The 19,779-nt window shown below is 39.2% G+C and overlaps 7 protein-coding genes across 7 annotated transcripts; 2 read left to right on the top strand and 5 right to left on the bottom strand.

Moving 5' to 3' along the window:
• Positions 1 to 4,451: 4,451 nt before the first annotated feature.
• On the bottom strand, positions 4,452 to 5,514 carry BATDEDRAFT_35826 (uncharacterized protein; the record flags this gene model as incomplete). Its single annotated transcript, XM_006681386.1, has 1 exon — positions 4,452 to 5,514. The coding sequence occupies exon 1, from the start codon at positions 5,274 to 5,276 to the stop codon at positions 4,452 to 4,454; it is 825 nt and encodes a 274-aa protein (XP_006681449.1). The 5' UTR covers positions 5,277 to 5,514.
• A 261-nt stretch (positions 5,515 to 5,775) lies between these two features.
• BATDEDRAFT_27075 (uncharacterized protein) lies at positions 5,776 to 6,940 on the bottom strand (the record flags this gene model as incomplete). The annotated part of the gene is made up of 4 exons (XM_006681305.1): positions 5,776 to 5,932; positions 6,052 to 6,126; positions 6,373 to 6,451; positions 6,763 to 6,940. The coding sequence occupies 4 exons, from the start codon at positions 6,938 to 6,940 to the stop codon at positions 5,776 to 5,778; spliced, it is 489 nt and encodes a 162-aa protein (XP_006681368.1).
• A 1,999-nt stretch (positions 6,941 to 8,939) lies between these two features.
• Positions 8,940 to 9,632, bottom strand: BATDEDRAFT_91260 (uncharacterized protein; the record flags this gene model as incomplete). Its single annotated transcript, XM_006681418.1, has 1 exon — positions 8,940 to 9,632. One exon carries the CDS (start codon positions 9,630 to 9,632, stop codon positions 8,940 to 8,942), a length of 693 nt encoding a protein of 230 aa, XP_006681481.1.
• Positions 9,633 to 11,520: 1,888 nt separating this feature from the next.
• BATDEDRAFT_27073 (uncharacterized protein) lies at positions 11,521 to 12,015 on the bottom strand (the record flags this gene model as incomplete). Its single annotated transcript, XM_006681304.1, has 1 exon — positions 11,521 to 12,015. One exon carries the CDS (start codon positions 12,013 to 12,015, stop codon positions 11,521 to 11,523), a length of 495 nt encoding a protein of 164 aa, XP_006681367.1.
• A 633-nt stretch (positions 12,016 to 12,648) lies between these two features.
• On the top strand, positions 12,649 to 14,031 carry BATDEDRAFT_27072 (uncharacterized protein; the record flags this gene model as incomplete). The annotated part of the gene is made up of 1 exon (XM_006681303.1): positions 12,649 to 14,031. One exon carries the CDS (start codon positions 12,649 to 12,651, stop codon positions 14,029 to 14,031), a length of 1,383 nt encoding a protein of 460 aa, XP_006681366.1.
• A 240-nt stretch (positions 14,032 to 14,271) lies between these two features.
• On the bottom strand, positions 14,272 to 15,766 carry BATDEDRAFT_35825 (uncharacterized protein). Its single transcript, XM_006681385.1, has 4 exons — positions 15,537 to 15,766; positions 15,130 to 15,458; positions 14,853 to 15,035; positions 14,272 to 14,757 (listed from the first exon to the last, which is right to left on the bottom strand). The coding sequence occupies exons 2-4, from the start codon at positions 15,412 to 15,414 to the stop codon at positions 14,293 to 14,295; spliced, it is 933 nt and encodes a 310-aa protein (XP_006681448.1). The 5' UTR covers positions 15,415 to 15,458; positions 15,537 to 15,766; the 3' UTR covers positions 14,272 to 14,292.
• A 1,353-nt stretch (positions 15,767 to 17,119) lies between these two features.
• Positions 17,120 to 17,350, top strand: BATDEDRAFT_91235 (uncharacterized protein; the record flags this gene model as incomplete). The annotated part of the gene is made up of 1 exon (XM_006681461.1): positions 17,120 to 17,350. The coding sequence occupies one exon, from the start codon at positions 17,120 to 17,122 to the stop codon at positions 17,348 to 17,350; it is 231 nt and encodes a 76-aa protein (XP_006681524.1).
• Positions 17,351 to 19,779: the final 2,429 nt, after the last annotated feature.

The raw sequence follows: 19,779 nt of genomic DNA, 5'->3' as shown, positions 1-19,779 counted from the left end.
CGATACCTTTTAGTCTATACGAGGTAAGATACACTAAGCAAATAGTCACGATTTATCAATTCATATGGTTAGTTTACCCAACGCTGCACTATATCATTGCAACACTCTTGACTGCATTGTTTCAGTCAATATCTACTCGATGGTTTAATCTTTAAAACTCGAGTCGGGCTGATTAAACTCGGACTACCATTGGATAGGGTGATACATCAAGTAACATTCAATGACATTATTTCACACGACTGTAGTATTTTCAATTGTCAGTGAGCTGCCCTGTCTTGACCTCGGTCACTCTATTTCCCTCCATATCAAGCCTTTGCAACAGCTGATTCAGTCCAAAGTGTTGTCAATCAGTTGATTTGATTGAGCGAGGATATTGACTCTGGAGCAATACATGGTCAAGTGTTGCAATAATATAGTACAACACTGAATAAACTATCCATATGAATTGATAAATATGTACTATTTAGTGTGCACTACTGTGCAGTTATCCTATATCAATCATTAGATAATGTGACCAAGTGTATGTATCTATATGTTAATGGATACTTTTAGGTTCAGTGTTTTGCTTTTGAATCCATATCTGGTATCTGATCCATACAGCTCTACACATGGCATCTCTAACTGAAATGACAGTGTATTGAATATTCCTGTAATGGATACAATTGATGTACAGCAATATATCCAACCACATGGTTGTCTGATACATGACAAGATCACTACCACAACACATGCTGTATCTGCTTTAGACTACTTGATCTAATCTTTGAATAAAAAGTATAACCATAATGTGCACCAACTTTGTAAACCAAATGATCCATGTCAAAAAAGTTGTCCATCATTATACATTCATGTTTTGGGTTTATTATTCAATACTCTACCATTGACTTATTTGTGAATCTATATCGAGTTGGTGTATTGGATACAGCTGATATAAACAAGATTGATTGAATGATTACAACATGGAGTATATCTTGCCTAGTCAACTCGATTTGAATCAGTCGTGTATACTGATTGTTGACGACCATAAAGATTCAAGTCGAGATTTGATCCAAAACATCCAAAACGAGATCAGATTGTTAATTTAGCAAAAACTACAGCACTCAGTATTCCCGTGTGGTCCCCCACCACAGTACTGACTGAGCCATCACAAGCTTGACTTCGGAGATCGAACGGGATCCGGTATTTTCTTGTGTGTATGGCCGTAGATGTTGATTAAAACCAATTATACGATAATATTCGTTAGGTGTGTTTGTCAAATGCATTGTGATTTGGTGTCGTCACTCGTGAATCAATACTGCATGACAATCTCATCACCAATGGTCATGAACTTGATAAATGTAATCAAAATCATTCTCATCATCACGGTACATTTTTTTGATTCCAGCTGTAATGTCCAAAAACTCAATCTAAGAGTGTTTTGTGTAATAGTTGGCTCATGACTGCAAATATATCGTGTATGTTGCAACTACTCACATCGTCCATGATCGACTGATTCATAACTAGTACCATATATCACAAGCCAATAGATTAGCATTGTTGACCAAATACGACTGACACCAACTCGCTCATACTGCAATACAATTTGTGCTTGAATACTACCTAGACTGCGCTTTTAAAGCATCATCATGATTAGAAATGGTACAATATAATTGCACAATGCCTGAAACGTCAAGTTTGTCCAAAATCGAAAATGAGCAACTCCAATGCCTGACTGCAGCAATACACAATGGCACAATGACACCCCAAAACCGAGCCCATGCTAGTGTTTAATATTGAACATGATTACATTCGATTGATAGTTTAGCGTAAAATCAATTTCAAGACTGTAATCCAATGACAGGATCACTCAGATTTGGATATTTGACGATACATTTACAAATCCAACAATTGACTGATCAGTAATGATTGATATTGCAATGATGGTTTGCAACTCGGTAACAATTGAGTTGTATTGACCAACATTCCAAATGGAATCTAAACATGTGTGTATACACGATCTGACAGGTTTTGAGTGGTTATTTAATGGTTGTGTAATCAGGTCAGTTGTGTATACGAGTCTGATATGATCGTGTCAAGTCGAGACAATGGTCGCATTACAATCAAGCTCCATCTGAACATTGAATATTGAATATTGCAATGTCGAGTAAAAGACTTGACCCGAGTCACTATATGAATGGTGTAATGTATTGAACTGTTGGATTGTCACTCAACCAGCCACTGATACAAGTGAATGCATGTCAAATCAGTACAATTTGACAGGTGTAATTTCATACAAATGCTTAATTTGATACTATTCAGAGTATGAATCTGAATACTTTTACAATATCAAATCGAGTTTTGGATTTAAAGTCGAATTTTGGCGTTTGTTTTCTTTCACAAACTACAAACTAGAATGGAAGACATTTTATATCAAATACCTCAACAACTAACCAGTACCTAATGAAACCCATGTCAATGGGGACTTGGATAGGAAAAGACCACTTGACAATGTTTCCAATCTGGCTACGGCTTTTTTCTTCAAAAAATCCTCTTACTCTTGACCAAACACTTTCTGCTCTGTGGTGGACAAATCAGCCATTTTTTGGGAATGAAGGTCGGAAACACATTCCCAGAAATGGCTGGTCCATCAATACATTGTGGAAAGTGTATTGGTCAAGAGTAAAGGTGCTTGTCAAAAAGATTGCAGTTAAATTTGAAACATTGTCGAGTGGCCTTCTTCTATCCAAGTCTCCATTAAAGTTAGTTTTAATAGGCACTGGTTGGTTGTTGAGGTATTTAATGTAAAATGTCCTGTTTTTCATTGTAGTTTGTGGAAAACAAACGGCAAAACTCGATTTGATATTGTAAAAGTATTCAGATTCATACTCTGAATAGTATCAAATTAAGCATTTTTGTATGAAATTACACCTGTCAAATTGTACTGATTTGACATGCATTCACTTGTATCAGTGGCTGGTTGAGTGACAATCCAACAGTTCAATACATTACACCATTCATATAGTGACTCGGGTCAAGTCTTTTACTCGACATTGCAATATTCAATGCTCAATGTTCAGATTAAAGCCGAGTCAATTTGACAGTTTCTATTGAGAAAATGGTATCAAGTGCCTGTTATATACCATTGCTGGTGATCAGTGTTGTATGTGTAGAGTAATATCAGCATCGACATTAAACAGCTGGAAATATTGTATTCCATCACAATATATCGTGTACTAGAACATGGATCAGCATGCTGTACCAATGAATTGTAGATGCGATGATAATGATCCATAATCAGGATGGCAATTTGACACTACCTGATTGCTGGATACATCACTGCAATTGGATATATCAATGTAGTATACTACCGAGGTTGATTTTTTATTAATAACGATGCTCGTATATTGATTCACTATATAGAGTGTTTTTGTATTTGATTTATTCTACATGGTGTATTTGTGATTTATGAATATCCATTTGGAGATCGCTGATTGTCACCCTTGAAGCTGCCGTCGTTATAAAACAGCAATCATGTATCAGATTCAAAATATTTTCATTACATTACTCGATACAATGTTGATTATTCTAGAATGCGTTCTACTTGCGTTACAAGCGGTTGCTGCAGTTCGACTTGCATTAAAATCACCAAATGGAACTAACAGTCAATCAAGTAATAGGCCATCAAAACGATCACCCCTTGAATTGGGTGGTGATGCTAACAAATGCTACACAATCAAATCCAATGTTCATGGAGTTGATGTATGTATCATGCCATGTATTGTAATGTGTGTGATATGTTCAAGCCATGCATGTATTGGATCAGTTGAGTGTGTATCGTAGTTGTTTGGTACACGATGATCACGCATACTATTGTATTGGTAATACATGGTATGGATTGAATCCATCACTGTATATCTGGATGATCATGTTGATACTGGATGCGCGATATCAACTGCTGGAATATAGTATACTGCTGCAAATACCATGATTATCACATTCCATTGGTGTGTGATCATATTGCACCAATCGACCAGTATACGATCACTGCATACATCAACATGTGCATAATGACCATATTGTTGGCATTGTATATTCAACATGTGATATTTGACACACGACAAAGTTGACACTGCGACTGATGTGTATGATCAGTCAGGCTATTGATGCAACCATTTTGACACCACAATCAACGAGCCAAACCAGTCAAATTGGTCAGATTTGATATCAACACATGATTATTGTTGATATTGGTGTTGCATGTCAGCATCATCAATGTGTACAACTATGCAATATACAATCAACTGTATTGTATTGGAAATACAAGTGTCAATGTACAATATGATATCATGTCAACCAAGACTGAAATGATCAGATATAATGCATGTAGATCCAATGTCCAATATCAAATGGCAATTATATTTTATTCAAACAAAAATACAACGAATCCGGTTGAAATCAGTCCAGATTAGCATTCAAATCAACGGTTCGCAATCTTCACTTTGAGATCGATCCAAGAGTGATCTAAACTTATTTATAAGATTGCAAGAAGCTTTTTGTAGACTGGAGGAAGCTCTCTGTAAACTGTGTGACACTCTAGAGGATGCTTGAGTGGAATGGGCTATAGACGTCTTTTCAGATGGAGATTGATCACTAGGGCCTTGTTGTGATGAGCTCTGGGTTCTACTAGTAGAGGCATGCATGGATTTTGATAATGGGCTCGGTATGTCAGTGAAGAATTGGTTGAAACAATCCATAAAGATGGGCTCTTCTTCGAGGTACATCGTGTATAAACTGGCTGGTTGAAAATTCGAATGGTCCCAAATGGTGTGTCTTATGAGTCTTCTTTTGGACACACGCAGCTTACTGCGCAAATCAAGAAGCTCGTTGCGGCATACTTTCTCCTGTTTTTCGAGATATGCAAGAGTTTTACGCTCTTTTCCAAGTTTTAAAACAGTTTCATCATAGCTTAACCTAGTTCTTAACGGGCATCTAGATTCCAGAAGCTCGAGTCTTTTACTCAGTCGTTGTATCAACTCTGTTTGAACAGAAATCGATCTTGCTATCGATTTGCACATTTCCTTTGTTGTGTCGATGCAGCGTTTGTTTGTTGCGTATGCTTTGATCAACTTCTTGGCTTTTCTTGAATATTTACCGCAGTCAACCGAATCTACATCTAAATCAGCAACCGTTGAAGGGCTAGATTCAGCACTTGTAGTTGCACTGGGAATAACGGAATTAGCGATAGTAACTGAACAGACAGCCAATATCAATGACAGTATGGTGATTGAGAATTTCATTTCACTGGTTTGATTGAACAGGTTGTAGTGTCGGTAGATAGTATTAAAAGCATGTCCTTTCAATGGCCGTTTTAAGGGATTAGTACTATTGTCAGGGTTGGTAACAATTTGTTACTATCAATGTCCAATTTTGAAGGGATATTCCTTTACAGCCGTATTTATGTATAATGAAACATTAAACTAGAACGTATTTGATATTAGAATAGAGTTTCAATAAAAGAAATAATCCATCTCAAATAACATCGAATATGTAACGATTGTTTATTCTGGAGCAGAATAGTCTGTCCAAGATCAAGTGTCGTTTTGGGTGAATATTTGTGTAAATATAGTCGACATTTTACACAATATTTTGTAATTTGTGATCAGTTTTCCACAAAAATGACAAACTTTGGGTGAAGCTCAAGTCAGACAATGCTACTCAAGTCCTTACAAAAGACTGCACAAACGTCAACGACCTTATTAAACAAGTAAAGAAGGAGATTATCAATATATTTGACTCTTACGACACTGACCAAATCTTACTCTCTTTAACTGATGCTGGAACTGGGCCGTATGGTTGCAAAGCTTTTCCACCATCAGTCAACGAGAGTGAGAGTTGGTCAGTGTCGTAAGAGTCAAGTCTGTTGTTGCCCCAACTCAAGGCACTTTTTTTGGTACTAAAGGTCTAGCATTCGAGGGTTATCACCCCAGTTTTCAGCCAACACTTGTTCATAGTCCTTTGGTCGGTAAAATGCTTTCAGTTTTCATCAATCAAAACAAGCCGATAAAGAAATACCTTGCATCTGTTGGCGGCTCTTTTACAACCCCAGTGGGAAATACTTTTACTCCTATTGACCTATCTACACTTGGCCTGAAATTGGAGCAGTTGATGTTTTGCAAGAGTATCACAGTAAGACCTTTAAAAATATCGAGGTGTGAAGCAATATTACAACTGTAATGTCTGAATAACAGTAACTATTTCCAGTGATGCTGATTTGTAAACACTCGAACTATTCAACAACACTCTATCAATGCATTTGCAAGAGTCATTGGACGTATCTGTTGTTTGAATGTTGATTCGCATACATTCAGAAGTGGAAGTTATAAAGCTTATTACCACACAGACACGATCAATGTATTACTTTTTGTTGGATAGACTGTATCATCTGTCATCAATTCAGACACACTTGTCAGTCCTGTTCCGTATACAATGAGTCACATATGGACACATATGGACACCAATGCAACAATCAAGAATCAATTGTCATTTACAAGTCCGAATTGCCAACCAACAATCGTACTAATGGACCAACGGACCAATGCCAAAACACCTGCACATCAGACAGTTTATTGGACATGACTTGATTGTTCTTGAAAACTGTTTGATGACTCGAGTAATCCAATCACACATTGCTGGCAATTAAATCGAACTATACAATGTGTCATGTATACATTGGATACTATCAGTTTACCAGTGACTATCTGGTGTTTGTTTATGCATGATTACTTGGACTACTATTTGCAATCAATGCAATCACTGGTGTCAATGACCGATAACAATGAAACCAAACGATTGACCACATCAGATTATGCACGTTCATTCTGGAATGTAACTTTGCATCGATATCGTAAATATCAACCAGAATCCGAGCCAAACGAGTCAAGCGAGTGTTGCAAACTTGCATTCATTTGAAAATACTCGATATCAGGCTAAAGTTGCATGTGAAATGGTCATTTGTACAAGGTTAAACAACATTGACATTTACAATCAATGTGATGTTGGAACAGAGCTGCTATTTCCGAATTTAAAAGTCCAAATTGTACACATTGTTATCAAGTCTAATCTACACCCTTCATGCCATGTCATACCATGTCATGCTTGATAGTTTTATACACTGCTACAAGAGTTGTATTGTGTGTATTTCGAGTATTTCCATCACTCCATCACACTGTATTGGCTCAAACAACTCGAACAGATTGTCATAATCTGACATGATTCCAAAATAATTGCAATCGGTTATATTTGACATGATCGGATCATTGTAAACCATTTGATTTCAGTAATTCAAGATTAAACAAGCCAATGTTACTTTTTCCAAATTTGAATCAGCATGTTGTTGTAATATCGTCAATATTGTGAGCAACCCTGAGCAGACACTTGGACATTCAGTATCAAGTGATATTGGATACTTTCAAATATGTATCCGGTGATAAATAAGCGGTGATGTGTTTGAAATCAATTTACCATTACAAACCATTGTGTATTTACCAATACACTTGATGGTATCAATGACCACTAATGGATTCAACTTGCATTCTGAATGAGCCATCATGTGGTAACCCAATTGTTTAGTATTGGTTGTTATTTGATAATGTCACATTTTGTGTCCTGCCATGAGATTGATTTCATCTGAACATTTGACAACCGTGCAAGAAACATTGATTGAACTCGTACAGTTTCATATGCAAGTGCATCAGTAGTGTATCGACCAACGAGACCAATTTTGTTGGTTGATACTCGTTGATATTCACTGATACTCACTGATAGCTTGATGAAAATGTGTCAAACCATGACTTTTATGACAACACTGTACAAACTGTACGAGTTTAAAAGACTATTGGTGGATGTTGTCCAACTCTGATGATATTACTCATTGACGGGTGATTGATGAATATCTTGTATCAAACTACCATGCAAATCAAGCACATCTCACAAGCAAATGGGTTACAAAGTTGAATGTTTGGAGATGCGAATTTCAACTTTCGGAAACACTGAAATGGACAGCATCATCAAGTGTAACAATAACTACCAAATGATTTCAAACAGGTCATTTGCATCCAAAAACACTCTGTCATACTTGTCACCCAATACCTCGCAATACCTCACAGTACATCCATGGACCAGTTCTTGACAGCATTCGATGCTGAACTGGAAATGAATGCATTTACCCAGAGTAACCCAGAATACATACAAGAACGCAACGGAAAACTAGCTGATATGCTTCGATATTGTTTTAAAATCAAGCAAACGATTTGATCAGACATTACAATTGAAAGTCCAGTTGGATTTGGAAATTACAATATCGGATGGTACACATGAATTGGAATCTTTATCCTGTAATGGCTTTTGTTTGATGAAACTAGTTATTTGATAACTTTATAATCAACGGAAAATAAAAGTTTATCGAGGTAAATTCGTACTAGAGACATTTGGAGTGGTTTACGGGCTATTGATAAAAGACTGCTGAATGACATGGTGTACAAGACAAAGTTGACACTGCGACTGATGTGTATGATCAGTCAGGTTATTGATGCAACCATTTTGACACCACAATCAGCGAGTCAAACCAGTCAAATTGGTCAGATCTGATATCAACACACATGGCTATTGTTGGTATTGGTGTTGCATGTCAGCATCATCAATGTGTACAACTATGCAATATACAATCAACTGTATTGTATTGGAAATGCAAGTGTCAATGTACAATATGATATCATGCCAACCAAAACTGGAATAATCAGATACAATATTAAATGTCAGATGGCGATTGTATTTTATTCAAATCAATTGGATGGATCGTCATTTCTGAGTCACTGAAAGAGTGATCCAAATCCATTCATAAGCTTGGAAACCTCTTTCCGTTTATTGCAGGGAACTCTGGATTCCCTGGATACAGATGATGATTACGAACCTTTATGTTGTTGCTGTTCCCTAGAGATTTGATCAAGAAGCTCCTGGTATTTTACTGATAGTTGTTCAAGGTACGTATTAACGGAAGGATGTGTGATGATAAGACTAGATTGCTGATCAAGCGATTCAAGATCCCAAGATTCTCCGAAAACGGACTCCACAAGCAGTATTTTGATGTGATCCAGTCCAATTGTAAAAATACTATACTTGGACTTACACAACCTGTAGCTTTGTTTAAGATCGGCAAGTTTGAGTTCTTGGATTTTAGTATCACGCATATTATCCCAAATCTCATTACCATGTTTTCGATTGCCACCGTCTCTTAGAGATCTATGTTTCACAACATGAAGCTTTCTCTTTGCGTGCTTTACCATTGTCTCTTGATCCTTGTATTGAGATTTTAATAGCTCACATTTTTTTACTTGCTCTTCAAAACCAACATGTTTTCTATGGTAACTTTTGAGCAATTCCTTGATGCTATCTGAAAGTGGATCAAGACTATCTAAACCTATACCGTTTGGATTAGGAGTTGGCAAAGTGCTAGCTTCAACATCTGTAGTTGCACTGGGAATGACGGTTGAAGTGATAGTTTCGATATCTGTAGTTTCACTGGGATCGATTGGATTGGCAATAGTAACTGAGCATGCAAGCAGGATCGATGACAATACAGCAACTGCGAGTTTCATTTTACTGGTTTGGTTGAGCAAGTTTTAATGTCATTCAACGGGCCAGTTTTTGAACTGTATTTATATCATTATCGAGTGATAATAGTAAAAGCATATCCCTTGAATGACCGTTTTAAGGGCTAGTGTTGTGATCAATTTCAAGCTTTGAAGAGATCCTCCTTTATATGTTGACCTGTAACCTTGGCTAAGCCGCTATTCGATCATACACTCGAATATCGTATGATTAATTATAAAGCTTCACTCTGAAAAGGGTTAGGGTCAAGGGTTAGGGTTAAGAAATGAGTATAAACTGAGACTGCAGAGTTGACACTCGGATATTAGTTGGTCATCAATATGTGCCGTGATATCCCATGCTTGTTAAAATAGCAAGTGATTGGCATGATTCAACGTACAAGTAGTGTATAATGAGCATCGGATGATACTGTTTTACTTGAACAAGAGTGCTAAATCCGTTGAAATAAATATAATTTAGTCGTCTATTTCTGTACTACATTTTACACCCTCATTGTTACACAACATCAAATGTTTGGCATTGCTCTAAAAGCTACTGGTAATACTGAAATGGAGACTGATGATGCTACTTTCCACAAACAATCAGACTCTGACAGTAATGATTCAAGCACAATCAAGTATAATCTGAATGTGGATTCGCTTTGTTCTGGTACTGTGATTGGATTTGGAGCAACTGGTCAAGTCATTCGACTCAATGACTGCAACATTGTTGTCAAACATTGTGATTCATACAACAATCTTGATGCATTCAAAATGCTAATCAAATATCAATTTACGAAAAGCTCGCCAAACTCAATCTAGAATATGTTGCACGCTATTATGGAGAATATGAGTATTACGGACAGTATTTCACTTGATTGGTTTGGACTTTATTCCTGGAAAACATTGACTGGAGAACAGACAGTAAGTTGAATTGTGTTATTCGACACTTGTAATCGGTTGGTGTAGTTCATGAGGACTTGAGACCAGGAAACATGATTTAAACTGGCCAAGGGAATATCAAATTGATCGACTTTGGCAAGACACAGATCAAGACTTGCGTCACGAATTGATGGTTTATCAATCAAGCAGAATCCAAGACTTGTTCAAGACTTGTCCAGTAAAAACACAATCATACTGACCTTTTATTGACTACCCATTGACTACTCACAAAATCAAATGTTTGCAAATCTGATGTTCAAGCCTTTTGATTTCTGATATGAGTTTCATTCCCCTTGAACAGTTTAAATTCAACGTCATGCTCATTCATATTCCATACATATGACAGACACGTCAACAATGCTAATGGCAACTTTATGAATATCAAAATGGATTGTTTTGAACAAGCTGGTCAACTTTTTTGTTGCTTCAGTTGCAGGCTTTACATCCAAACTATTGTAATGTTTCAACAACTCGGACAGGTTTTTACAATTGTATTGCACTGTAGCATGATCAGTGTTTTTAATATTAGTTTTTGATAAATCATTGTAAACCCATGTGTTTGCAGGGATTGGTGAATGTTTAGTAGTTTAATCAAACCATATTTTTGATGGTTTAATGTAGGATACTTTTTCCAGATGCGAGTGTATGTTTTGGGTTATTGTGTGAGCAAACATGTCTATTGAACATTCTGCATCAAATGATTTCAAATATTTGTTAGTAGTATATATTGGGCACCAAATGATACCAGTTTTATCAACCAGTGTTTACAGCCAAACTATGTCCAAAGTTGCCAAAAATATCAAATTATCGGAGATGAGGAAAATTGTCAAAATCTTTAAAATAAAGTACCGGCTTGTTTATTAGTTTGAAATTTCAGGATCTTTTTGTGCCAGATTCATACTCTCTGCTTTAACTAGAATACAATGTCTTTATGATAGACGACGACAGTTACAAATTAATCGCACCATCCCTTTATGAAAACAACTTTGACTTTATCCAACTCTTCACCGAGTCTCCAACCAAAATCTGTTAACATGCCTGGTACCGATGGTTCGGCTACCTTGAAAGTTGAGCGTTTCTTTTGGTCAGCAACAAAGATAATTTCCAAGCATGTAATTTCAAACGATTGAGGCGATTGGCATAGCATCAGCAAAAAACTGTATAAATACTTGATTTTGAATGAATGTGTGTTGCCATCAGTTACTTGAACGAATCTAACCAACCCTTTTCCTTTATCCAAGAAAATAGCATCAAATCCTCCTTGGTTCCATTTGTTTGGCTTGAACCAAACACCATTATTTTCTGGTAGAGCAGGAAAAGCATTGATATCCAGAGTTTTGAAGTTGGATGCTGGCCAAGTTTGAAATTCGTTATCGTTTTCGTCAAACAATTTTACTCCGTCGTAATAAAGACTGGCAAAGAACCACATTTCCAACATCCAACCATCCATAGAAGGATTTCCATCATGCCGAGTAGCTTTGGCCAATTTACGAATCAGGTCTGGTCCTGCCTTGATGGCAACTATTACGAACCGACAGATGACGATAATTTTGCAGCAATTGATTCACTCAGTCAACAGGGAATGTTTCAATTTACAGATGATGATGAACATCCAATTCGCGAAGTTGATATTCTTACAAAACTGTGCAATTTGTATGATGAACCCAAACTTTATTTTGTGGTTCCGCCTCACCAGTTTGAAGGGTTCAAGCAGCTTCACAATACCTGTTTTGCAGCAATTGGTTTAATATGACTGGCTTCATATGCAACACAATATTGAATTCAATGTTGTTTTGTATTTGCAACAATTGAAACTACACCACTAGAATCATTCATGTCAGGATTTTATATTGATACTAATGCTGACAGAGATTTGTACAATACATACAAACCCAGTCAATCACCAGCATCTACTGTACCACAAACACCTGTGGTCATGCATGCATATCCCTCTCAGTCCACTACCACTTGATTTCTCCAGTTTGTCCAATCTATTCAGTCCAATGTCAAATTGCATCGTCTTGATCACTTCTGCAATGCTGATGGTGACTGGATTACACAATCTGTGTCGGGTATTTCATCCATGTCATTGGGTGATGAACAGCCATTGGTTCGTCAATCAAGACAAACTGGTCAGTCTGTTCAACAACAGTCGCTACAACCAAAACCTCATTCGCCTATTGTGCAACAGAATTCAAGTTTGTATCAGTTCGAGTCGGGAATCCTTGAAAACCTGTTGCATGATGTTGATACTATGAATGATACTGTCAGAGTTGGACGCCATGCAAAACAATCGTTTATGTCGAGTCAAGCCTGCGACTCGGATTCCTTGTGTGATGATGACAGCCAAACCGATACTGACAGTGAATACTCCGAGTCCATACACAGCAATGACTCGGATATATCCGTTGATGGATACATTGATGCTGTAAATGATCGCACTGCAACAGTGTTTGATATTGATCAAGAGTCGAGGTATTTGCAAGGCACACTCAGCAACAGTCCTTTGACTTGGTCAAATGGATCACCTAGACGCATGTGGAGAAAGTCATGCGATAGTCAATCCGAAACCAGCAGTGATGAAATTGATACTATTGAATCCATGAATACGCATGCAAACAGTCAATTGATGCTAGATCGTCATGCAGAATTCCGATTTCAGCAGATCCTGAATGGTGATTTCACACAACCATCCAGATCTGTATCTGCTGAGCAAACCTCCAAAATATCCAAATCAGCACTCAAAACACAACGCAAAAACGATCGTCGCAAAGCCAAACAACATGTAAAAAGCCACCATCATGACTTGACTGCTCAAGGTCGTACTTTTGACGCTCAGCTCTCCAATAGCCGCAACCCAACACAGTTCAATGCAGTCATTAAACTATTTCTGCACTCCATCAACAAAATGGTCCATGACTTTGTTGTGGCTAAACCGCAGTATGGACAACTGTCACTTCCACCCATGATGAGTGATGTACGTAAATTTGCAGTGATCCTTGTCAAGCGGTATCAAATGCGTCCAAAGACAATGGGCAAAGCAAGATCAAAGTATATCGAGGCTTATACAACACGAACAACGTGCGTGCCTGAATCGTGGCGGACAATACCAAATGAGATCATGCGTGAAAAACTGTTCGAGATTGGCGAGATTGCTGACCGATTTACTGGCTCAGTTGTCAAACTCCATGTTGCTAGAAAACCCAGAATGTCGCCAGACAGCAAAATGAAACGGTCGCACAAAACCGGTATGAAAAAAGACCCACATCACAAACATACTGTTGTTAAACAAGGTCATGTTGTGGGTGAATCTAGCCAACCGATTGGAAATGAAAACGTTGGTCATAAAATGTTGCATGCTATGGGATGGAATCCAGGACAGTCGCTGGGCACAGGAAACAAAGGCATTGTTGATCCTGTCAAGGTTGTTATACGAACTGAGCGTAGTGGTCTTGGTGCAGAATGAATTCAGAATGAGTTCAGAATGAATGCAAAGTTTAAATGTGTTTAAACTCGAGTGATACTGATTTGTTATGTTCGATTGCATCTAGACTTGAATGCTGCAGTTTTCCAAACTATTGATGCACTTGCATATTGTTTGCACGATTCTGGCCATGTAATGCATGTTTGTTTTGGATACTTTTAAACAGCATTCGGGTATACAACTGTGCTGTTGTGTGTATTTTTGATATATTTGAATTCAATTCAGTAGCATTAATATTGTAGTTTATTTATCTTGACCCATTATCATATTACGAATGGCCATTTCAACCTTGGCTTTGGGTGTAATATCAATAGCACAACAACCAGCATGTTCAGCAGCAGTTCCATGCAAACCATCATCACTAGACGAATCGTGTCTTGCTCTTAGTATATCTGATGGTGCAACAAAACTCACCAGTAAAAACGTGTAGATTTCTAAACCATACATCATGGGAGAAAAGAACCAGGCTGTATAGGCTACAAATGGCTCACCCGTATAGGCTGAATGTACAGCAAACCCTGCCATTGTAATATTAAGGACAAAAATAACGACAAAACGGAACCCTTCATACTTTAAAAACAACTGCTTGATGAATTCGGATCTGTGCACGCCAGTGCCTTTACTGATTGTCCAAAGAAATATGAGTGATGAAGTTGCCGATATGATACCTTCAAATATGCATTTGATTGCAAAAAGCAGACTAGAGTACTGAATGGGAAACAGGTAAAAATCATGTCAGAAAGTTAAACCCAACACTTGAATTCAATATACTCGAGTCGATTCAAATATACATGTGTGCTTACATGAAGTAATGCACTTTTTGAAATAATGACAGCTTGTCCTCTGATGAGCTCAAGATACGATAATATGCCAAATGCACCAGTGAGTGCTGACACGCAAAACGTGGCAACTATTCCAGCTGTTATAATCCAAAAAACAGGCGTTCCTTTGTGGAATACTCGAAGTCGAGCAACCATCAAAATAAGCTATTGCCAATCATACACATCATACAGATTCATGCAATCAGTCAACCAAAATACTGTACCATTCAAGCACGTCTGTTCAAACAAATAAGCTTACCACGCCAGTACTTGTCAAAAACGTCAGCAAATATCCAGAAGCAGCCAACCACTCGACCCAGTTTTCAACAGTGGTTTCCGGTGAAATGGACTGATCAATCAACAATGTGTGCACATAAATCTGGCCAGCACAAACTATCAATGAGACCAGCGCTATGAGGTCGATGGCAGTATGAAGTGGTCTACGTCGTGTAGCAATAAAAAATAACGCAGAGATGACTTGATGAAAAGCAATTCCCATAAATATGGCTGATGGAGTCTGGTATGCATTGTATAATCCAGCCATTACTTTGATTAAACATCGCCTTGATACTGAGCAAATGATCGATTCTGTTGTACAAACGGGTTATTAGCAGTGAATGAGTAATCAACTAGACTGTTTACAATGTAATCAAACTAAATACATACAATACTACCAATCTATGCAAGAAACATGTATCAACCAAAATAACAGACGTTTCTAAAACCAACCCGTGATAAAGGACGGATTGGGCTGTCATATATATGGTTGCATATCTACCAAACAGATACATACCGTACCATTATGCATGATATTATCCTGTTATAGTTCAGTTATATCTCTTGTTCATTGACGTATAGTGACATATTTATGTAGTATAAGTTTGAAGGAAGATCACAGAGATGTAAGACAAGAAGAAGGAATGAATCAGAATAGTCGTGATTGTTTATTGATAAGAGAACTTTGTCTCTTATATATAGTAAGTAGTAGTGGTGAATTAGTGGCGGTATAAGCGTCACTCCTAAGCTTCACCGTTAAGGGTTCCCAAGCGTTACAGTCTTTGTATAGAGTGAGGCAACGGTCATCACCATATCTAAGCATTGTATAGCTTACTTGTTTATACAATGCTTGTTACTAGACCCCATCCTGACTGTCTGGGTCCTATTACAAATGTCATACATTACCAATGTCTAACACCCCTCCACGTCGAGAACACTCTCGAAGACCGAGCAGGTTGACGAATTGTTCGAAGGCGGGTCTTGGTAATCCCTTTGTCAGAATATCAGCTACTTGATCCTTAGTACCGATGTACTCTGGTTTGATCAGTCCCTGGCTGATTCTGTCTCGTAATGCATTAATCTTAATGCCTATATGTTTGGTTGCCTCGTGTACGACGGATGGTCCAATCATGTTTGATATCGCCGATTGCGAATCACAGTATAACGTTGTTGGTCCATCTTGTTCGAAACCTAACTCTCCAAGTAGATCGCGCAGAAACAATAATTCTCGCGATGCTGATTCGGCAGCAGTATATTCGGCTTCCATAGTAGATACGGCCACACACGTCTGTTTTGATGACCTCCACGATACAAGTGCATTGCCTACATAACATAAATATCCAGACGTAGACTTCCTGGTCTTTACGTCTCCAGCCCAATCGGCATCTGAGTAACCACTCAATGATGCGTTGGTTCCTCCTAGTTCTAGTGCGTAACTTAACGTTCCTTGCACGTAGTGTAGTATGAGCTTGACTGCATTCCATAGATCTGCATCACTCGAAACTATAGCCTGTTGCCATGTTTCTGGCACAATGTTCCTCGATGATCCGTTCGATATAACTGCCACTGCATTATTCGACTCATCGGCATTACTGGTACCACTCCCGTGAGTGTACGAGTAGTATTGATCTGACTCTTCCAGATCACTGTCATCTTGACTTGTAATGGTTGGCAAATCCTCAACCATTCTCTGTTCCACCGCAGCCTGTATGCTCGGCTCAGACGCGTCATCAACCTCTGATATCGCTCCTGGATATTCAACTGTGACCGTCGATTCTGTGGGAGCAGCCATCGTGGCTCTGTCCCTGTTCATAACGTCAACTGGACGTTCCTGAACTGCTTTCCTCGAACCTTGAGATTTCGATCTCGGTTTCTGGTTCGGTTTCCTATAACCGGCTAGACTCGACTCATTTAGCGATGTCTTGATAGCCTTATTCCTGCTGATGCCACGCCCTAATAACTCCTCCTGAGTTATGCGTTCATCGCTTGTTGTGACCTCGGTCCCGCGATCTGCTACAGTCATCCTCGCTGTATTCATTGCAGTCGGTACTACTCTTGGTACTTGTCGGCGACCTGGTTCTGACTCCCCTCCAATTGGCGTACTTGCACAATCTGGATTTCCTGGAGTTTCTGGTGTTTTTGGACTTACCACATTATCTATCACAATAGGTACAGACGGTGTAACACCACCGCGTAAATTGTAGCTATGAGTAAATAATGGTGCCTCTTCGTACAGTGTCATTGCTGGTACGGTATTGTTCCGACGAACGGGATTAGAGAGTGAAGGAAACTCCTCTTCAGCAAAGTCTACATCCCTGCTTGTTATCATCTTTTTGCTTTCAAGGTCAAACAGCTTGTATGCCTTGGCCTGTGAGTGATAACCGATAAATATGCACCTTCTAGTGCGTGTGTCCAATTTAGTCAGCAGTTGCTTTGGTCTGAGTGCATACGCTGCACATCCGAACGTCCTGAGGTGCATCACCTTTGGCAGCTCTCCTGTCCATAGCTCGTATGGCGTTCTTTGGCTTAGCGCCTTGTTAGGAGACCGATTCTGTAGATACACTGCAGTCATCGCTGCCTCTGCCCAGAATTCTCGACCAAGCTTGCAACCGGCAAACATAGCGCGTACAGCGCTAACTATTGTCCGATTCTTGCGTTCGGCAACTCCATTTTGCTGTGGAGTATAAGGCGTCGTTCTCTGTACTGCAATTCCTTTAAGCTTCAGGAACTGTTGGAACGCACTGGAGGTAAACTCCCCTCCATTATCGGTTCGGATCGCTCGAACCGGTAAGCCTTTACTTAATTCGACAGCGGCAACATGTTCCTTGAACCGCTGGAACGTTTGATCTTTTGAGATCATTGGATACAGGTGGGAATACCTCGAGTAATCATCTACTATGATCAGGTAATATTTATATCCACCTAGAGCCGTGTCATGAAACGGCCCTTCTAGATCCATGTGTAGCAACACATTGACTTGAGTCGCCACATGTGTACTTCTTTTCGGGAACGGGTGTCGAACGGCCTTGCCTTCGATACATGCCACGCACTGAGACCTTTCTTTGGTCTTTCCCGGTATAATATCAAGACCTTCCGATTTGTCGGCCAAGTTCTTGATCGCTTCGACATTTATATGCCCCAGTCTTTTATGCCAGCCAGCAGTGTCTGTGGGCTTTCTAAATACTTCTGACGCGTGATTAGCTGTTGCAATTACTGTAGCATGAGCCATTGCACGTTCCTCATCAGATATTATAGCCTCGCAGTTTACTGCGTTTACGCCTCCGTCTCTACGGGTAGTCATGATAACCTCGCCATTTGACTTTCTTATTGTTCTGACCTTTTTGAAAATACTGATCCGACATCCTTTGTCTTCGAGTATATTTTCAGAGATAAGGTTGACTCCGAAAGTTGGCACCACTAGAACATTACCCAGTTGAATGGAAACAGTCCTGTGACCTACATTGCACAGGATTTCCACTGTTCCAGTACCGATGACATTGTGCATATCTTGTCCTGATGCCTTGACCTGTCGGTTGCTGCACGGTACAAAATCATACACCCATTCAGGTCGGCATACCATATGGCTGGAGGCTCCCGAGTCCAATATGAACATATCACTCCTATCGATGGAGCTACATGCCTCGTCAATTACAACGTCCCTTTTCTTGTCATCCATTGCTACAAACATTCCGTCTGCCGATTGATTATTCCTTGATCGGTTTTGGTTGTTTGATCGTGGCCCTTTGGAGAAGAATTTCGGTGACGATTGTCGGTAATTGTCGTTCCTTGGAACTGGTCGACAGTCCTTTGCATAGTGGCCTATATTACCACAATTATGGCATGCGGGCATTCTGTCTTGATCGTCGTTTCTTTGTTCATAGGGTCGACGTCCCTGATCTCTACGATAATAATTATCCATCTCATGGTTTGCTGCAAAATAGTCATCCCGACTAGAGTTGCCTTGCTTTGCGCCGTGTGCATTTGGCCCATGTGATGTTGAACCTTTCCGTAGGTTCCTATGATTTCTAGACGCATAGTTCGCCTCGTATATGGTATCATCTACACCGTGCCTCGGTAGTGCACCCATGTTGATGAGTTTAATTTCCTCCTCGATGAGTTCCGACAGGAATTTGTTGGGGCTTAACATTTCGTCGGTCCATCGCACTGTATGTCCTTCGAAATAGCGCCATTCTCTGCTCTTGGAAACAAGTTTTGCCATCACCCTTGATGCAAACACTTTCTCACCCCAAAATATATTTGCCGCTGCAATCTTATGACGTAGACTCGTCATAGTGTTGTACAGTTCCTCGACTCCCTTCCTGGGATCGTACTGCAGATTTGCCATGGCTTCCTCTGATCGCGTCAGCGATCTTTTACAGTAGTCAACATAATGGTTCTTGAGTCCGACCCAGATTTTCCTGGCGTCAAGCTGTACTCCATTACTGTCACAGAGCATAAACTTGAATTTACTGCTCACTGTTGCCTGCAAGATTCCTCTTGCCTTGAATTCCTTTAATTTGTAGTCGCGCTCGATCTTTTCTGGAAGTTCACCTATGATGTGAGATTCCCATAGATCCAGAGTTTCGAAGGCGGCCTCCATTTGGTTTGCCCATACAGTGTAATTGTCCTGGGT

Source organism: Batrachochytrium dendrobatidis (genome assembly GCF_000203795.2).
Source record: "Batrachochytrium dendrobatidis JAM81 unplaced genomic scaffold BATDEscaffold_12, whole genome shotgun sequence".
Lineage (NCBI taxonomy): Eukaryota > Fungi > Chytridiomycota > Chytridiomycetes > Rhizophydiales > Batrachochytrium > Batrachochytrium dendrobatidis.
This window is presented reverse-complemented; position numbering and strand designations above follow the sequence as displayed.

Excerpts from the sequence above, each read along its gene's own strand:
- BATDEDRAFT_35825 (XM_006681385.1), bottom strand. The coding sequence starts at position 15,414 with ATGGCTGGATTATACAATGCATACCAGACTCCATCAGCCATATTTATG. Across the intron at positions 15,036-15,129 it reads TTTTGACAAGTACTGGCGTG|CTTATTTTGATGGTTGCTCG; the intron begins GTAAGCTTATTT and ends GATTGGCAATAG. Across the intron at positions 14,758-14,852 it reads CAAAAAGTGCATTACTTCAT|TACTCTAGTCTGCTTTTTGC; the intron begins GTAAGCACACAT and ends TTTCCCATTCAG.